The sequence below is a fragment of the Drosophila ananassae genome, chromosome 2R, assembly GCF_017639315.1.
Source record: "Drosophila ananassae strain 14024-0371.13 chromosome 2R, ASM1763931v2, whole genome shotgun sequence".
NCBI classification, from domain to species: Eukaryota; Metazoa; Arthropoda; class Insecta; order Diptera; family Drosophilidae; genus Drosophila; species Drosophila ananassae.
In genome coordinates, this window is record NC_057928.1 from 19,963,368 (window position 1) to 19,983,170 (window position 19,803).

The 19,803-nt window shown below is 41.7% G+C and overlaps 4 protein-coding genes across 4 annotated transcripts; 1 reads left to right on the plus strand and 3 right to left on the minus strand.

Moving 5' to 3' along the window:
* Positions 1-51: 51 nt before the first annotated feature.
* Positions 52-2,026, minus strand: LOC6492970 (cytochrome P450 302a1, mitochondrial). Its single transcript, XM_001956730.4, has 4 exons — positions 1,297-2,026; positions 636-1,237; positions 387-584; positions 52-310 (listed from the first exon to the last, which is right to left on the minus strand). Exons 1-4 carry the CDS (start codon positions 1,844-1,846, stop codon positions 191-193), a joined length of 1,470 nt encoding a protein of 489 aa, XP_001956766.1. The 5' UTR covers positions 1,847-2,026; the 3' UTR covers positions 52-190.
* Positions 2,027-2,481: 455 nt separating this feature from the next.
* Positions 2,482-4,658, minus strand: LOC6492969 (UDP-glucosyltransferase 2). Its single transcript, XM_001956729.4, has 4 exons — positions 3,840-4,658; positions 3,370-3,779; positions 3,199-3,311; positions 2,482-3,135 (listed from the first exon to the last, which is right to left on the minus strand). Exons 1-4 carry the CDS (start codon positions 4,493-4,495, stop codon positions 2,563-2,565), a joined length of 1,752 nt encoding a protein of 583 aa, XP_001956765.1. The 5' UTR covers positions 4,496-4,658; the 3' UTR covers positions 2,482-2,562.
* Positions 4,659-4,742: 84 nt separating this feature from the next.
* On the minus strand, positions 4,743-18,247 carry LOC6492968. The gene is made up of 4 exons (XM_001956727.4): positions 17,828-18,247; positions 7,055-7,226; positions 6,865-6,986; positions 4,743-6,555 (listed from the first exon to the last, which is right to left on the minus strand). Exons 1-4 carry the CDS (start codon positions 17,840-17,842, stop codon positions 5,476-5,478), a joined length of 1,389 nt encoding a protein of 462 aa, XP_001956763.1. The 5' UTR covers positions 17,843-18,247; the 3' UTR covers positions 4,743-5,475.
* On the plus strand, positions 17,094-17,822 carry LOC6507043 (protein dpy-30 homolog). Its single transcript, XM_044714428.1, has 2 exons — positions 17,094-17,117; positions 17,332-17,822. The coding sequence occupies exon 2, from the start codon at positions 17,339-17,341 to the stop codon at positions 17,636-17,638; it is 300 nt and encodes a 99-aa protein (XP_044570363.1). The 5' UTR covers positions 17,094-17,117; positions 17,332-17,338; the 3' UTR covers positions 17,639-17,822.
* Positions 18,248-19,803: the final 1,556 nt, after the last annotated feature.

Below are 19,803 nucleotides of genomic sequence, written 5' to 3' on the forward strand. Positions count from 1 at the left end.
CCTTGGATGAATTTTATCCTCTTTAGTACTTAGACCAAAACACCCGCAGCCTTTCAATCACATTAAATGCAAGTCTAGTTATATATAATTTACACTAATTATAAATAATTTAAATACAACTAATAAACAATTTATTTAAAAGTGAAGATTCAAGTCTCTGTTCTCTCAAGTAGTCTCTTTGAATTTTCGATTATTCGGATCGTTTTCGCAGATCGATCAGCACCGGAGAGTCGGGTTTGTTTATCAGAAGGGTCTTGACATCCATTTCATCGCCAGATCCGCACCAAATCAATTCGTAATCTCGCAACAGCTGCAAATGCAAATTTTAAGTAATTGAATAAACAATTGGAAGACCACAAATCGCTGATCTGTTTCCGTTAGCTCACCCTGAGGAGTAGAATGTGCATATTTTGTTCGGCCAGGCGGCGGGCGATACAGGCTCGCATCCCATGTCCGAAGGGCAGGACCAAGTAGGGATTCAGGGCACTCCTGTGCTGGAGCCAGCGATCTGGGTGGAAGTGCAGAGGATCCTCGAAGTGCTGGGCCAGGCGACAGGCAACCATATTCTGGGTCACCACGGTGGTCTGTCAAGAAGCTAGTTAACTAAGCTCTGGATGGTTAAGAGAATAACTTACCCCTTTGGGTACGAAGTAACCACTGAAGACTGCATCCTGGTTGAGTATTCGACCCACTCCCACGGCAATGGGATTCAAGCGGAGTGACTCCTTCAAAACAGCCCGTGTGTAGGTAATATCTGTCCTCAGAGCATCGGCACAGAGCTCTTCCTTGGGATTGGGCAGCACCCTCTTCGCCTCCTCGAACAGTCGCTGTTGCACCTCCGGATTTCTGGCCACGTGATAGAGAAGGAAGGCCGAGGCATACGAGGTGGTATCAATGCCAGCCAGGAGTAAGTCTGCAGCAGTGCCCACCACATCACTGCGGTCTAGTTCAGGATTCTTCAAGTACGCTGAGATCAGCGAGGTTCCCTTGGAACCATTTTTTAGATTCTCCTCGAATAGTTCCAAAGCCACTTCCTCCATGTAGGACTGGGCTTGGCTGAGTTTCCGGTAGTTTGGCGTTTCCATGAACCGCCAAAGTTGCAGGCCCTGATCCGTGGGCAGGATGCAGCTATTTGTGGTCTCAGCTGCATGCATCAAACGTGTGGAACGGGAATCAGAGTCCTGTTCCTTGGGGGAGAAGGATTGCAGGCGGGCACCAAAGGTTAACAGGCAGGTTACTACAATAAAAATATCTTTAGTTTCAAACATTATATCCCTCGAATTCCGGAATACATACACTCCAAATTCAGTCTTGTAAGTTGGGGCAACATATCTATAGAATCCCCCGCCCTGGAGTCCTGCAGAAACCTCATGAACTCCTTTGTGACTCCATCCACCTGAGCCACAAAGTTTCTCACACTTTTCGGGGCACTTAGTTCCTTTTGGAGTTGCGCTCGGAGACGCCACCAATCCGGTCCATTTGTCGGCAATAGTCCTGTGGTTTTGTATACTTCCGGTCGTTTTTTACGGTATTGGGCCAGAGCCAGGTGGCTCCTCCGCTGGGGACAATCGCGTTCATTGAGCAGAGAAGCTATGTCTTTCGGATCATACAACCACACTATGTCCTGACCAGGAACTATAATTTCTCTCACAATAGCTCCGTATTTGTCGTACTTATCCTGTCCGGCTTGATGCAATCTTTGCCAGGAATAGGAACCGATTCCGGGCAAGTAGTTGTACAGATTTCCCAAGCCAAAGGGACCGCGTGGTCCGGGAATTAATTCGTAGGGCTTGGCAAAGGTGCACTGCCTCGAAGTGCAGCTGATTTTCAGTAGTTTTGTCAGCATTTCTTGGTTTGTTCGGATTTCTGTTCTTTTCGCGGCAAATTCTGGAAATGCACTAAAAGGTATCTCCGGAGTCCGGGTTTTATTGCTGTCCAAGCATTCAAGATCGCCCTATTCCTCTCACTTGTTGTTGCAAAAGACATAAAACCGCCTTCAGTCTTGGGAAGGTCGGGGCCTACCTGGTCTGGAATTATACAGAACTGCCTCTACCTGGGCTGTTAATCTCTTACGTGGAAATTCGAACTCTTTGAAAAGAGAGAGAGTGGAAACATTCCAAAAGCTTAACATACCTTTAGGCGTTAAAATATATACTGCAATCTATATATTAAACTAAAATTTTAGGCATACATGACTCAAATCATGTAGCCTTTTTCTATTCCAAAACTATTCAAAATAAACCAAATACTCCCAATGATTTAAATTTTTTCCCTTTCCTCGGCTTTGGCCGATTTGATTAACATCTTAATCGGCTTACAGCCATATATAGGATACACCTTAATCCAATGATTTTTATGTTTTTGTAACCCAATTTAAATGGGTTCTGCCACCAAAAAAGGAAATCTTAAATTTTTGGCAAGCAGTAGAAATAAATTATTTTAACACTTTTGCACAACCCATAGCCCAAATAAAAAAAGAAATTCCAGAGTCTTTTCTTATTTATTTTACGGTAGAGATCACGACAGTCTTGAGAAAATGTACAAATTTTATGAGGCCATTAATCAATCATCTTTCTTGTCAATCAAGGTCTTTGATTCTTCATCGATTGACAACTCGGCCTCAGCATCTTGTACATCTTGGAAGTCAGAAGAGTCCTCCAAAAGCGTTATATTTGCTGGTTCTCCAATTTTACTACCGTTTCCTTGGACCTTTTTGCGTTTCTTAAGAGGCTTCACATCCAAATTCAATTCCTTAACGGGCTTTCCACTTTTACAGAATCCCTGATACAAATAATATCCAATTTGTAGAAAGTTTACAAGCACCACGATTATAAGAAATAGGGGAATTGCCAGCACATCCAAGGACTGGGCCACAAAGAAATTCTGGGCATTCGTTTCCCTTTGAGCCAGGTTTAGATAAAGTGTTGGTTCGGCAATGAGCTGCTCGGCATGCCATACGGCCAAGTCTATGGCGGATACCAAACGGGTCCGGAACTTCTGCTGTGCCGTGTAGAGACTGGTGGTGAAGATGTCTTCGTCAAGGATTCGTTTTAGAGCGACGGTCAAAGAGTCCAGATTGAAACCATTGGCGGAGACTACTACTCCCAAGCTACGCTCCATTACACGCTGGGCATTCTGATTAGAATATATATTTTTGGTTTCTAATAATTGAATGAGATTTAAAATGACAATACTTACGTTAAATTCTTCTAATATTAAAGGCAAAACAACCATTGGAACACCAAAGTGTACAGCTTCTTGAATATCAAAGCTATCTGCATGATTGATGTAACCCTTTACTCCAGATTGTCCTTAAAGATTAAGATTTTCGCTTGAAAAACCATCAGAAATAAACTATAAAGAACCTACCCAAAATATCCTGCTTCAATGACCGATCCACATGCAGGGTTAATAGATTCCACATAGTCTTCGGCAACTCCTTCATCTTCTTCACATTCCAAATGAAGCCGCAGTTCGGATTGTCTTCCATCATTTTGTACATGGCATCAACGCCCACCCCGTACATCAGTTCGATGTAAGGAAGATCGATGTAAACAATCCCGTCAATAAATTGGTCTGCGAATTTTTGAATACTATTTGGAAGAGGTTGCACCTCGGGCTTGATATGGAGACCGGCTACCTCGACTACTCCAGGCGGAAGATTCTGAACATAATCTATAGAGGGATGGGTGTTCAACAAAGCCAGCTGCAAGTTGGGGTATACGTTATCCGGCCGGACTATGGTACTCAAGGCCGGCCGGATAATATGCCAACGAACCCTGAAAATGAATTAATTAATTAATATATATTAATTATATATACCATTAAAATCTTCTTACAAAGGCGAGCTGTAAAACATATTATGATTGTGAAAGCGATTGAAGAAACCCATCTTTCTTGGCATTGGGCTGATGAAGTGGGGTATCTTGGCCGGATTGATAGTGTTCTCCGAGTTTAACAAGTCAAGTAGATCCGGAGTTAGCTTCCCAGCACTTAATCCCAAAATCGGTTTGTAACTCGCGTCTCCAACAAGATCCAAAAGGCAGTCCATTCCATGAGTGATGTCCGTGATAATTAGATCAAATAAAGAGAGACTCATGAGGAGTTCCGACTTTCGACTCTGCATAGTGTCCGACTCCATGACAGCTCGGCAGCTGCCCAACTGGACCTCGTACCACACCAGTAGCTGCATCAGGGTTCTCATCTCCTGGTAGTGGCCCGTATCGGATCGAATGAAGTGCTTCTGCATCAGGTCGTAGTCGTTTGGCAAGTGAATGTAAACTAAGCCTTCAACCGTCTTAGCCGGAGCTGGTGCCGTGCTAACCAAAACCAGTTGATGTCCTTTAGCCAGCAATGCGTCGAAAAGTGGCTGCGACCATCCTGGATTGTTGTGCTCGGCGGTGCTAACCAGGCCCAAGATATTGGCTGCCTCCGGAGTCTCCAAAATCCCCGAAAGCAGCAGCAGCAGCAACGGGAAGAGAAGGAACACCTTCATCGCGGCACTTCCAATCGGCAACTAAGTCACTTTTTCGTTAGCTTTAAAGCGCTATGTTTTCCCGCACTGATTAGATTTCCCGTTTATAGGTTTGGTCGAACTGATAATAGTTTCGGAATATTTTCGGAAGTGCTGTTCCCTCAAAATCAGACTGAAGAGTGAGGATTTCAGTCGACAGCCAAGCTAGGGCAGCTTGACAGTTTACCGCAAAGCCTACTTTTTAACAAAAAACACAAAAACAATTTTCAATGAAATACAGATTTTATTTTTTTTTTTTCATGAAATTCTTAAATATATACAAAAGAATTTATCGCTAAAAGTTTCCAGGCAACGGGTGCTCATTCTTCAAAAAATGAGCAGCTATTGGCCAAGAAACATATCTCGTTATCGTATCGTTATCATAATCGGTTTAATCGTACGCTATTTTGGGGCGAGAAGGGAATACCGAGGGTTGATCAGTGAGTTTTCTTTTTATTTACTTTTCGTTAATATGGCAAGATTAATACATGAAACGATTTCTCCTCCCCCGTCACTTGCTCAACATTTTCCGTTTTTTTTTTGCGGCAGTGAGAGTACCCCTAATGGACCTATTTTATACGCTAATTGCACAAAGTTTCGATTTATAAATTAAGTTACATTTAGATGTGATTAAGCATTAAATTAATTAACACAGATGTCGTTTTCTTTGTGGGTGTTTGGGTGCGTGCAGGAAATAAAGGGTTAAATAGGCAGCATATGTGTCAGAGAAAGAGAAAGAAAAGCTTTAAGCGTGGTTACATAATATGTACAGGTAAAAATTATTTAAAAAGTGTCAGGTACGCAATATGTACTCTATTTGAGTTTTCAAAGCACTTGAGATTGATTTGCGTCTGAAACTTCCCCTGTTGTGTGTTGAGGTTCTACGGTTAGTTTTGGTGCCTCGTCTGGGTGAGTGGGTTAAGTGCAGCACCTTCCTCGATTCCGGATACTGGTCAGTCACCCTACTGCTCGTTGACCAACTGCGCCGGACCAGGCTCGTCGAAGGGCGCTCCGTTGGCGCCCACATACTGATTGTTGTTCCTGTGGACGAATCCCCTTCCAGGCGCCGCATTGTAGTAGACTACCCGCCGGATACCGAAGGGATCCACGTAGCCGAAGCTTCCCGCCCGTTTTCCGTCCGACGGACTCGTTTCTTCTTCGTGGTACTGCTTGGGGAGCACATACCGGAATCCGTTCCGTGTCGTCCCAATGCCATCGTACCCACTGGCCGCCAGTTCCTCCAGGTGATTGCTCTGGACGGGTCTTGGACACAGACGTCTTCGGTAGGCCCTGGAAGGCAGTGGCGGCAGTAAAGCCGATTCCAGGGAGTTCACCTCCAGGGGCGATTGCACAGGCGCATAGTACCCGTATCCAGTGCTGGGAGCGGCAGTGGTAGACGGTGAATACTGGTATGGTGGCGCCACAAATGGCTGCGGCGTGGAGTAGCCATACAAATTTCCGCCAGCAATAGGAGCCGGCGTACTCGAAACAATGCCTATGGGAGCAGGAGTGGGACGCGGACGCAAGCGGCGTCTATGGGCGCTCAAAGGCGGCAACATATCTAGGGAAGGTAGGGAAAGTGGACGAGCTGTTGTCGTGGAGCTGATCACTGAACCAAATTGTCCATGGCCAAAGGCACGATCCGCTTCAGCATCATAGACATTGATGGCGTTCAGTTCCTCCTCAGGAAGAGGCTCGGCATTCGGTTGGATGTGCACCACAGGACCAGATATGGTGGACAACACTTGATCCCTAGCACGAGGCAACTCATCGGGGTAGTGATCGAATCCGAGCTGTCCCTGGGGCTCAATCTTTGCTGCCTGTTCTGGCGGCAGATAATTCAGCTTACCCACACCAGTGTCCAGGGATTCCAAGGAGAGTGGCAGTGGTGGAGCCGGAGTGGTAGTGGAGGTGGTGCTGGAAACGTAGCCATAGCTGGGACGCTGATAGTTACCCAAGCTGTTAGCCAAGGATCCAGAGGAGCCACCATTGACCAGGACCCCCGATTGAGCTGGCGCTGCTTTTGTGGATTTAATAGCATCCTGGAAAGGTAAGCAAACATAAAATATTAGAGAAACGATCTGCGCACCGGATGATTATAATAGCCATATAGTGGCTCCATGCACTTTTTATGATTTTCGAAGGTGACCCTCCCGAAAATTGGATGAAAAATCTAAAACATATTTTGTTCCGAGATTTTGATGCAGATTGATGAGGAATCGATCTACGAATCGTTTAAGGTATTCGGCACAAGAATCGGATGATTGTTGACAAAGATATAGCGGTGGCTCGTGTTGTCTCTTCTATTAATTTAAGAAAATGCTCAAGAGTGTTCTCGCTAAGACTCTTACCTCAACAGCACGTCCCACTCCCACATAAATGGTCTTTGACTTGAGAATTCTATAGCCCTGTTTGTCAGCAATGTAGTCCTTTTGGCGCAGATATCCTGCCGCATCAATCCAAGCTTCAGTGCCTGAAAAGAAATAAAGAAAATATAGATTTTTTCAATTAATTGTATAGAATTGTAAAAGGGAAACTTACCTATAACAGTGCCATCCTGCAAACGCTTCTCCTTTCGAAACTGACCACTGTCCGTTTGGAAGCGGAAGTACCGCTCTGGACCCTCGTCCGTCTGGATGTGATATTGATTGGCACTGGGCGTCTGGCTTCCTTGTCCACCAGAAACGACTGCTGCCAGGGTCACAAAAGCCAGCTGAGGAAAGGCAGAAAGAAAGTTTGGTTGATTTGTGAGCAAAGTGCTTCCAAAAGGGGGAATGTCTTTGGAGGATCGGGTATTTCTAACTAATAACATCCGCCGGCAACCAGCAGCTGCCCGATGAACAAAAACAGGCTGTTGACGGCTTTCCGGTGGGGTAACTTTTAGATACATTGAAAAAATATAAATAAATTAATAAAAAGAAAAATCCTAGTGAAAGATATAGTTTCATTGGAAAAATGATGTTACAGAAAAAAACATAAAACTAAAAACCTCTAAACTATCTAAACTATCTATTTATTTTCTTAAAGTGTATGTGGCACGTTTCAGAGTCAAGGTGACTCTGGCCGGAGAGGAATCAATGGCACCAGATGCGGTTGTGCAACATTCAATGATCCGCGTACGGAAATGCGGCATGTGAAAGTGTTTTTCCCCCACTTCCAGCTAAATCAATAAAATATCAACTAGACCTAACCGGTTCACATGGCGTATGCGCAATGCAGATGCCTCCATTTGGCTTTAATTATGGGATTGGCATGACTCTTCGGGTTTTGACTTGGCTCATGGTTAAGGCTGCAATTGAAAATTAAAATTCTTCTGCCAATTATTCTAATGGATACGAGCCACCCGCACGTTTCAGCATTTACGCTTCAATTACTTTCAGCATTCCGTCATAAATTTTCCAAATCTACCTCATGACGTGGCTTGTGGGAGTATCTGTTCTGAGCAGAGTCTACTTGGCTGGCTAATTTCGGTTGCCGCTGACATTTTTATTATAATTTCGTGCTCGTTACTCGCTTATTATTATTCGTCTTGGCCCAACGCAATTTATGGCGCTTTAATTAATTGTTGCTGAGACATTTTTCGGAATAATGATCAAAATAAGTGATCTGCGAATGAACTTCCCTTCAAATAAGGGGTTCCCTCCCATACCAGATTATAGCCAATTATTTAATTGATTTATGAATCTCATGACTAACACCTGTCACTCCCTAAACAAAGCGATTAATCATATTTTTAAGGAGACACACATTACATCAGCACAGAGATGTAAAAATATTTAAATTTGAGAACAATAAAATTCTTCCAAAATTCCTAATGCGTCGAAAACAAAATAAATATTTTATGCATATTTTTGTCAATCCGGTTAAGGTAATCTCAAAATATTTATTTTTGTAACAAGTTAAAAATAAGGAGATACTCCTATTGTACTGAGGGTCAAACCTATAAAAAAAATAAATAAATAAAAGTCTAGACACATTTTGTGGGAAAAGTCATATGACATCACCCACATGGGGAAATAATCACCGTAAAAATATATTCCGGCACTTTCCCATTTACTAACCAACCAACAAACAATCAAACAAAAAAAATAAACCAAAAAAATAATAGCAAATTGCACTCCATTAGAGTGATATTCGCGTGTTGGAGTCATAGTTGTTGTGGCCATAAATACGAGTATCAGACAACATCGTATGAACAGATGGAGATTTATTTGATCGGCTAACGCAACGAAATAAATTGCTAGTAAATTATTGCGACGGTTTCCGTTGTGTTTTGGCCAAAAACGAGAGTAAAAGTGGCCATCGGCGGTTGGGGCGATCCCTCAATGAAATTTTCTGCCCCGATTTGGCAGTTATCCAACCGGTTGCCTCTTGGAGCTTTCTGCTGCAACATATGCTGCTGTTGCATTTGCAGCTTGCAGCTTGCATCTTACAGCTTGTGGCTGGCTGTGTTGCGGTGTCTTGTGGTTACGTGAGAATCGCCCGAGATGACTCCCGATGCGGCGAACTCCTTTTGGGCGCGATCAAAAGTGGAAAATCACGTTTTCCTTGGCGCGCAATTTTGTTTACTTTATTGTCAGTTACTGTTGTTGTTGTTGTTATTGTTGGTGTTGCTGCCTTTGAGTGCTTGTCGAAACGGTAACAAAACAACAACACAGAGTTTCTTTCAGTTGCGCAACCAGCATCGCCCCCGCACTCTCTCATCCCGCAAAAGTATAACCTTTTTTTCTTGTAACTTACGCAATGTAAAATTGCTCGGCTGACCCCAAAAAATTCCAAGAAAAAAAAAAAAATCATCTGAACAAAGAATTCTGCAAATTGTTAGAAACAAAGCAATCATAATTCCCCATTGTTGTTGACCTTCGTCTGATCACAGTTCACTTTTTAATTAAAACTCACTTCAATTACGATCTGCGATCGTAGTTCGCTCCAAATTTACCCGCGATGATAAATGAAGCAAAGAAAATTCCAATTTTAAAGTGTGGGCCTGCATTCTGAACCCGAACAATAAGCTAATGAACCCCATATGGCCATTCAAAATCGATTCCAGACATGGACTCATGGGGATTGGATTTGTTTTTGACCAATTCGATTGGTTCCGATTAGGTGGTTTTAATTTATTGTATTTTTTTCGGGGAGTGTTTTTGCATACGCGATGGGAGTGCATGTTGCGATCGGTTTCTGCTATGCTATTTCCCTATTTCAAATTTTATTATGTTGCGGCTGATGGCTGCTTCCGCCTGGGGGATGGGCGCCATGAATCATGTGGCATGAAAACCCAAAGAAAAATCCGCATGCAAATATCTAGTCCATGCGCCAAACGGAAGCCAAACTGGGGAAACATTACGCTTCTCATAAAAGTAGTATGAATCATGTGATTAAATAATTTCGGGAGTATTCAGAGTGATTCACAATTATAGAATTTTGTTTTTGTTTTGGAGGCAAAATCAAAAGACTTAGGAAACAAACTTGCTGTGCCCAAAGCTTGAATTAAAAGACTTAGGAAACAAACTTGTAACGCGATAGAAAAACTCTGTTGTTTTAACTAGATTACTCATCTGTAAAAAAGGTCACAAACCCGGAAAATCAAGTGTAGTAAAATAATTTCTGCTAATTTACCTTATTAGCACCAATTAGGTATATAAGCCCATTAAGATGTTTCCGTACTTTCCGTTGATCTAAGATTTTCACACAATTTCCAAATTAATTACACCATATGAAATAATACTTGTCAGCTTGGTCTTTGAAGCTCGTCAGCTGTTAACCGAACCAAATAATAATTTCTAATTGCTCAAATTCCACACACGGCAGCCGAGCAAAACGTGAAACCCAATATTTCAGCTAATGAAACATTTCATTAGACACAATCAATTCCAAGAATGTGACCCGGCGGAAGCAACAACAAAATCAACAGCTACTATTGAATTACACTCGGAGCAGTCGAAAGATATTCGAGCAGGGGGGACACCCACACAAAAATAACTTAAAAATCAAGAGGGGGGATAGAAATACAAAAGGGGGGCACACTGACTGACAGCTTGCTGTCAGATTTCGAGCAAAAGCCCGCAGATTTTTGGCGGTGGGAAGCAGCTGACAAACAGCCGCAATCTGCCATACAAAATTGTATTAAATTTCGTTAGTTGTTTGACTTTTCGTAACTTGCAAAAAAAAAAAACAAAAAATGTTTAAAAAAAACTTACAAAAAACTACAAGAGTAAAAGCAAAAAAGTGCTTGCCTTTTTCGGGCAACGATTTTTGGCTGCGGCGTTTCCTGTTTGTCTTTGGTGCCCCACCAAAAAAAACTGACAATATAGAAACTATATAGGAACGGTGTAAGCAGTTATACAATCCACTTGAATCTAATGGTGTCTATACAACAACATCAGCCATGCCTTTGGGCCAGGCTCCAACTATGGCCATGCCGAGAGTGTGGGCTCTTAGAACCCACCCCTGAATTCAATATATAATTCATATAAACGCGACCACGCAGTTAGCTGCCTGTCTTGTTTGTCCCAGTCAAGAGCTATTCAATCCGATCAGTTGGGGTCTGAACTGGGTGCCGGTTGATTTACAGCCCCCGAGTAACCCAGTTTTTCACTGGCCAGCTGCCACTCGTTGCTAATCTCTATTTATAGGAATGAGAAGTCAACTGCATTTGAAGAATATATGAATAAACTACAGCAGGTCTTTAAACAGCGAAGAGGATGACTTTTTACATTGAATGATCATTAAGAAATATGTAAAAAGCTCACTTGATTAGTAAAGTTCATATGAGATCTACTAAGAACTTACACCACATCAAAAATTCAAAAAAATCAAGTTTTCTGTTTTGCGGAATCTACCATTTATCTAATCCCCCTCAAAAATTCCAGCAGCCACAAATTGTACCCCCACCCAGTCAGTCAGCATGCAATTTATTGCATCATTTTTGAGCTGCTGCTGTGGCTGCTCTCCATATTTGTGGCACTTGGGGTGTGATAACCGAGTGAATAATTGAGCTGGTCGAGTGAGTGTTGCGTGAATATGAGTGTTGTAATGGCGCTGTGGATGTTACGTGCGAAATCCGCACATTTTTCTAAACAGTCACGCATAGAACGAAAACAAAAACGAAACAGAACGGAACAAAAACTGAACTGAATTGAAAACTATAAATGAAATGATAATCATGCAATTGACATGCATTGGGCGGCTGTCAAAACAAATGTTCATCATTTAGAGTCATAAAAATTATTATAACACAAATGGCCATATGCTTAAAGCGAGCCGCCCAACCCGGCAAGGTCACTCAGAAATCAGAAGCGACTCTCACGTAGGCGGACGAGTCTGGTGGTGGTATAGTATGGAAATCATACTATACATAGGTGGGGCCAGAGGCAGAGCTCTGAACTCCAATCAACGCATTTGAACTCACAGCTGGCAGCGAAGCGGCGCCAAAAGTTTTCCAACCCGGCGATACTTCCGACACTTCCACTTTTTACTTTTGTTCACTCGACACACTTATTAAAGTTGCATAATAATTTACATAGTTGCATAACTAGAATTGTTAAGTTAAGCACTAGGCCGTGTATATATTTCCATGAAGGTTTTTATGGTTATTTGAATTTAATTCTTTGAGTTCTTATTTTACATTAATCATTTTCATAAAACCTGATACTACATATTTTTGCAAGATCAAGCTTAAAAGAAATTAATTTTTTGCATATTAATGAGGAATTTAATGGAAATAATAAATAACTTTAAAAGCTGTAATTAAGTCTATTAAAATGTTTGATTGAAGGAATAAAAGCATTCACTTTTAAGCACTCTCCAAACTAAATGCTTGTTTTTGTAAAATATTGCCTAATAATACAGTTGCTCAACAAGAATAGAAGCCAGACGGCATCTGTTCTGGGCCGTCTTTTGAATCTTCCGACTGGGCTGCGCCCAATTTGTTGAGGCGTAAAAAAAAAAGAAAAAAATGGAAGTTTCTTCGAGTTTCTTGCGATTGGTGTTGGGTAATGCCCCATGATGAAGGTCAGCGGCTGCTGGAGCAGACGAAAAAGAAAGAAAAATGGAAGACTGCGCCCTGCTAACCAAGTGGAAAATCCACCTGATGTGGCACCAAACGGTGGCGTCGCCAACTGTGTGATTCATCCAACCATTATTGCCGCCGCCTGACTTTGGCAAGTTCGTGTCTTAAGTCTTTTGTTTTTTTCGCCGATTTTTCGCTTCTCGCTTCGTCGCCAAAAATGTTTCCGCAATTTGGCACTGCACTTGGCACTGTAGCAGCTGTGGGAGCTTCGCAGCTTGGCTGCTCCACTTTGTCACTATTTTGATGGTGGTGGCCCAACCTCCGCCCCAGAAACAGTGGCCAATATAATTGAGTTCCAAAAGCGAAAAGCTACTGACATTTCGGCCCCAAAAGAGAGTGAAAGCTGCACGAGCATTGGAATCGCATTAAATTTCAGCTCAGCTGCGACTTCGATACGTCTTGGCCGTTGTTCAATGCTCGCTCGTGTTTTAATTTCGTGTTGTATAAAGTGATGTGTTTTCCCGCCCGCCCCCTTTTGCATTTTCATTGTCAGCGTGCGGGCATGCAACTAGAGAGGCTAGAGGAGCCAGCTCCCCAAATGCTAAAACGTATTTCATAATTGAGCTGCGCCTGAGCTGGGCCGCCGCCGAAGACGAGCTCGACGAAGCCCAAAAATTAAAGCCAAATGCAGCACACACGAGTATTTATGTATCAAGCGAAATTAATCATAGTAATTGCCGACATTGGATTTGGCTCTCGCAGTCCATGTCGACGAGCTGCGTGTAAATGAACTCCACGGCACGGAGCTTAAGTGCTGTGGGAAAAGCCGCATTTTTGGCAGCATTTTACGGGCAAGAGGCATGCCCCTGCTCGGGCGCCATCTGTGTCAGCGTTATATGCAAAAATGCGAGCTATGTGCCATAATTGGGTTTTACTTTCGAACTTGTACACAGAGAAAAATAACATATTCTCTTCTATTTAATTTGAAAATTTATTAATTTCAAAATGATTAGTTTTCTGATTAAATAGTAGGTCTATTTTAGCTTATTTCCACCATAGTCCTACAAAATTACCTCATGAATATTTAAATTTAATTTGAATTTTATTTTTTTTGCTGTGCTTAATTACCATTGCCACTGGGTTGGGAAATTGTGGAAAAGGGCCAGGCCAGCAGCTAGCCGGCTGACTTTGGCATACTTTCGATGCCAAAGCGGATTGATTAGCATCTCACCCCGCTGTCCAGCTCCCTCATCTGACATTCAACTCATACTCCATGCGTGGGACTCACTTATATGTGCACATATGTATATATTTTCCTATTCTATCCGATAAACTGGCGACATTGTTCGTCGTCGCCTGGCTGTCAGTTCTTGTGTGGGCAAGGGTGTCTCTCCGATTGTCTTTGCTGCTGGGCTGCAAGCGTGGTTGCCTCGTTTGCACTCTAACAACTGTGAAAAGTGTCAGTTGCCAAGCTCACCAGGTAGCTTTATGCACACTCAACTATTTGGGGCGGGACAGACAGAAGTGTGGCATGGAAATTGCATTTTAGGTCGAAGGATATCCAACCCACTCGTAAAATTTATGATAATGGAACTCCCCGCCCAGTTGTTGCAAAAATTTATTAAATGTATTGCTCGTTTTTTGTTAAGAAATGTTGCAGGAATTTTAATGAATGTTTTCTCGTGGGTGACCTAATGGTTTAATTGCCTTTGCAGTCTCACCCAGAACATCTTCCCACATCACTCACTTCTGAGGTGACCCGCCACTTAAGGCTGTGACCGCATTTGGATCCGCTTCCCATTCGACTGCAAAAAAAATAAACAGCAGCTGTGTCTAATTTGTTAAAAAGCCCATTAAAAGAGTGCAAAAATTTTCACGATTCGTGTGAACCGCCACAGAATCGAGTGACCAGCTAAATTAGCCATCTCCTCTTGACCAAAAAAAAAAAAATTGTATATGAAAAAATATAAAGGAATTGGGTCAGTCTGTGGGATAGAAAGATAGATCTCGATATGTCTGAGGAATGCGATCCGAAAAAGTTGCAGCATCATTGATGATCGCTGTCCGAAAACAGTTTATGACCAAATAATTTATGCGTGAAATGCAGAAAACAAAATGCGAAAGACAAAACTCTAGCGAATTAGCCCCGGGCAGGGGCGGGCTCCATTTGAAATGATATTTAATAATGGGTAATTGTGAAATGAAAAACATGAGAAACAGAAACAGATACAAAATCTGTTTCGGCCGCCCATATATCAATCCATCTGGGAGAGGTTCGTCTCGGCCTGGAACTTGCATAATTATCGTAGGGCAACTAATCTGTTTTTGGCCCAAAGCGAAGGTGAACCAAAGTGCGAGACAAAATGGCAAAGACACTTTGAATTCATTTCTTTCCCGCCTTCTCCCTCAGTCTCTGCTTATCTGGCTATCTCCCTCAAGGTCGCATATATAATAAAAGTAAAATGTGGCGGCAAGTGATTCCACTGCGCTAATTAATTCAGTTGCGCTAATTTCGCCCCTACTTTTGTTTTTTTGCCTTTTTTTTCTTCTACCTTTTTTGTTTTGAGTGCTCTGGAATAGGGTGTCATATATATGGAGATTAATTTTTACTTTTAAGATACTCTGACCCACAAATTATACACTTTTTAATAAACAGATGAATATTTTAAAAGAAAGCTTATAGAATGATGCTTTTTGTAGAAGCTCAGTTACAATGAAAGTGAGTTACAATATAAATATTTTATTATATTTAAACACTCAGTTAGTGTATAACTTTCTTCGTACTAAAATAATCTTTAAAATGCCCTGTTTTTTATGGCTTTTTTGTATGTTTTGGTCTTCATATTCCACTCAAACTGATTTGCATAAACCCATCTGGGATCTATGCATTCTCTAAAGATTTGCGCAATGTTGTGGACTGCAGTTGGGTTTAGGCCAGAAAGGCCTTTTGGTTTTGTTTTGATTTGTTGGCCCTTTTCCCTTGGGGGCTCCCTTGAACGATAGCCCACGTGCTGCTGCCCACTTCAATAAAAGATACAAAGATACTCGCCGAGTGGAGTGTATCTGAATAGCAAATCATCATCGGCGTCATCATCATCATCACTCAGCCAGTGAATGAGTAAAGACTGATCTGTCTAAGATGCCAGTGACCTTTGCGGAGCTTTTAATTTTCATTTCTCACTCATTTTTCTCGCTCCTCTTCGCTGATCGATATCTTCTGGTGGGGAAGCCACCATCCTCCATCCACCATCCACCATCCGTGTAATGCACGATTTTTGTCGAAACCGAATAAAATGATTGAGGCCTCCTCTGTAAAAACAGTTAGGGCAGAGAGCTCCCCTCCCTCGGGGAGTGCTTGTTTTGGCCGCTTCTATTCGTATTCAAATTTCTGGCAAAATCATCTCTAATATGGGTCAAAAACTACAGGTTTCTCGTTTCTCGCGAGCGAAATATGTGTTAATCGCTTCCCATGAATTATTCAATAAAATTCGTATAAACACACATGACAAATGGCTAGAGGAAGGTGCGAGTGAGATGTGGATGGGTGTGCGGTGTGTGTTTGTGTGTGATTTACAAACGGCAATTAAGAAAAAGTGTTGCTAAACATAAGCAAACAATTTAGTAGGCAATTCTACACAGATTTTATGGCTTTTAGAACACGTTTACATGCCCCCCTGCCGGTCCCTAGCCGGTTGACTGGTTGGTTGGCTTATGAAATCGAAATTAGCAACAATTTATGCAACTTGCACTTGGTCCCCATTTACCGGCAAGTGCTTAATTAGTTGGGGGAGCTACTACATAGGTGGATCCGTCCACCATTTTGAAGGTTGTTCCCCAAAAACTTTGTTTAGCCCGCAAAACAAGACGGAGCTGTCAACGGCTGCTTCACATAAATTTTTCCGTCGAGGTCAAACAGTTTTCTGTGGACGATGGATTTATGACCCCACTAAGGTTGATTGAAATTCGAACCGCAATTTAGTGTGGGGATTTGTGGGAAAACTATGGGTGACATCATTGCAAGTTCTCCCTAGAACTCTTAAACAAATATATATAGCAACAACTGAAAGATGCCAAAGAATCAAGGACAATAGAATTCAAAATATTTTTAAATATTAAAGCAGTTCAGTTTTCTAACGGTACAAAATACTATAAATAATATTCTATAATTTAATATACCAAATATTCCATATCCCCTTCTTGAAGAAAACTTCCGCAAATGCTCCTTTTTTTCTATTTTTCAATAATTTCTATCCTATTTTTTTATTTTTTAATTAATTAAAATATTAAAGCAGTTCAGTTACTATACTATACTATACTATAAATAATAAACTTTATTTTAATATTCCGAATATTCCATATCGTTCCATATCCCGTTCTTGAAGAAAACTTTTGAAATGGTATGTCCCTTCCTCAGGACCTCTTAAGACGAAATATTACTCTTATTCAAACATTTCTGTCACATTTTTTAATTTTATTTCAATTGTTCCTAAAAGCTGAAACTTAAATGATGTTACCAGATCTGTTACCAATATGACTAGACAGTTTTTCTTTTCAATCAAGTAGTCCCTGCTCCAGAGAAGTTACTCGAACCAAGTAAGCTTTCCATCAAATGTCATTCTATAGTAGGACAGAACATTTTGTTTTTCTACAGTACTCCACCAATGTTCAACGCATTTAGAACTCTGCTCGCAAACATAAAATAACCAAAAATAAATTTGTATACATTTATTTTCTAAATTTTATAAGTAACTACAACAAAATTGCAACCAAAAAGTAATTGTGGCTAATAAAAGTGAAATATTTTCAGCTCAAAAATGCCTTATGGAGAGGGAAGTATTAACCCGGCTGGAGCTGGAGGCGACTTGACCAAGGAGAACGCAAACTCCGATGCCTCCTTGAACGGGCCCGCCCCGTTCGCTGCCTGCCGCAAGCCCCGTCCGGACGCTAACTCCTTGAATGTCCGGCAGTATCTGGACCAGACAGTGGCCCCCATTCTGCTCCACGGACTCCAGGCTCTGGCCAAGGACAGGCCCAGCGATCCTGTGAGCTACCTGGCCACCTACTTGCTGAAGAACAAGAACAGATGCGACGAGGTTAATCCAGAGGAGGAGTAATTATGGAATGATCCACAAACACAATATTAGGCCCCTAACAAGTTTCGAGTTTATTTTCCTGTCCGATTTCTGTCAAACACCGATGTACGCTAATTTTTTTGTCATCTATTTTTTGCACTCTCCACTTGTACACAATTTATCGCTGATTAATGCTGGCTAAAATAAATGCATAAAAAAAAACCAACTTACCAGCCAAGACTTCATTGTAATCGGCGCACTCTTGGCTTTCAAAAATTTCTGATTTAATTTCCAATTTATCTGCCGTTGCCGTTGATTTTCACGGCTCTGTTCACACGCACAACAAAATTTCCGAATTATCCCTCAGCTGTTGCCAATTTTGGCAATCTTCATTATTGGTAATTAGCCAAAGTAGAGAGCAGTCTTGAAGCACTGGCTCTCAAATTAATTGAAGCACCAGCTGCTTTTAATTTTCTAGTAGTTTTGTTGTAACTTTAAAACACTTCCGATTGCAGCCCACGCTCGTTGCAATCGCTTTTGGTCGGTTTTGAATTTCGGTTCGGGCCAGGTTTTGTCTTTCGACTGAACTCGCGATCGTGTCTGCTCGGCTGGCTGGCTCGTTTGCCACTAAATTCGCGGCCCGGTTAGTTGACGGTTTAAAAACGTCGAATTCAAAACCCGGGCTCGGCTCAAAAGCCCCCAGCTTCGAGCTTCGTTTCTGTCGGGGTGGTTCGTATGTTTTTTTCGAGACTCAACTTTGTTTTTTGTTAGTTCTACGTTGGCCCGGCTTCTGCCAAGTAATCTACTTTTGGGCCAAGTAAGCCGATTTCTCGGCTCTCCGGCCCACCCGCAACTGTCACGCGCCAAGAAAATCGAACTTGTTCCGGCTGGGGATGAAATAATTGATTCTAATTGTCCGGTCCAAAGATCATATTTCACTTATTCACTGCACCGAGCCATCTCTTTTTTCTGGGCCAAGCCAAGACTGAATGATAAATATTCATAATATGTACCTCAGGTGCTAAGCGGCTTCAGTTTGAGTTCGTTTTCGAAAGGGTTTTGCGAAGTGGCCTTGGAATGTTGGATCTTGAAGTGCGAAGCGGGTTCAATTTGAAGTGGAGTTAGATAACTTCATGTCTCGCCAGTTTCCGATCAGTTCAAAAATTATTAAAAATCGCTGCACCATTGTGCGAGCCTTTTTTTATCGAGACAAATAATCAAGCTATCTAAAAATACGAATCTCTCCGGGCAATTCGCCTTTTGAATCAGCTATTTTTTGTTTATTTTTTATAAAATGTAAATAATTGATAGAAAAGGGAGAAAGGCCAAGTGCAAAGCTTTTAATACCCTTCTCTAAAGGGGAAGAGCATTATCTTTAAGATATCTTTAAGATATACTATTCTTGAGGTCGAACTTTAAGGTAGAATTTTAAGGATAAGGTTAAATATTATTTTCAATTGCAAGCATTAAAGAAGTAGAAAATAAATGTCTTTGTGTGTGTTTTATTGTTCACTTCGTAGAGTCTTTTGGAAGTAATTTTGTTTTCAAAAGTTACATTTTTCTAATCCCAAAACTGACTGGCTTGTAAACAAGATTTTATGGCCATATTCATAATCCATTAGAAGTATAGAAAACAAAGGCAGCAACCGAAACAAAACAACCAATGGCCCATCCCACACGGATAATAAAAGTGTCCGGCATTTGATTTCTTGTGGCATATAGCTAAAGATATCTACATATCCATCTCGGAGTCGCCTTGTGGCTCGACTTAATTAAAAAATCAAAGTCGTTGTAATTATTTGACTCGGCTGCGAAAAAGTGTCTGTCTCCCCGTCGAGCGGCACTCGATGGTATCGCTGGAGGTATGAGGTATGGAACAACAGCTCTTGAGATCTTAAGACCCGAAAGTGGAGTTGCAAATTGAACTTGCTTTATTTTGGCGCCACAGTCAGTTGCTTTAAAGTGCGTGGGCGACTTGGCTCGAATTGAATTGGATTTGTTTGTCTAATCGAGCACCGTACGCCAAGGCCTTTGTTCGTTTAGATCTTATTTTTTAGCAAAATTGAGCCTATATCCGATCGATGCATTCGATGCCAGTTGACGTCATTTGCCTCGAAAGCGAAATGTAGGGGATATGGATAAATCAGCGAACATTCCATGAATAATCATAGACGAGCGTTGGAAATATATGTATCCATATATTTGCC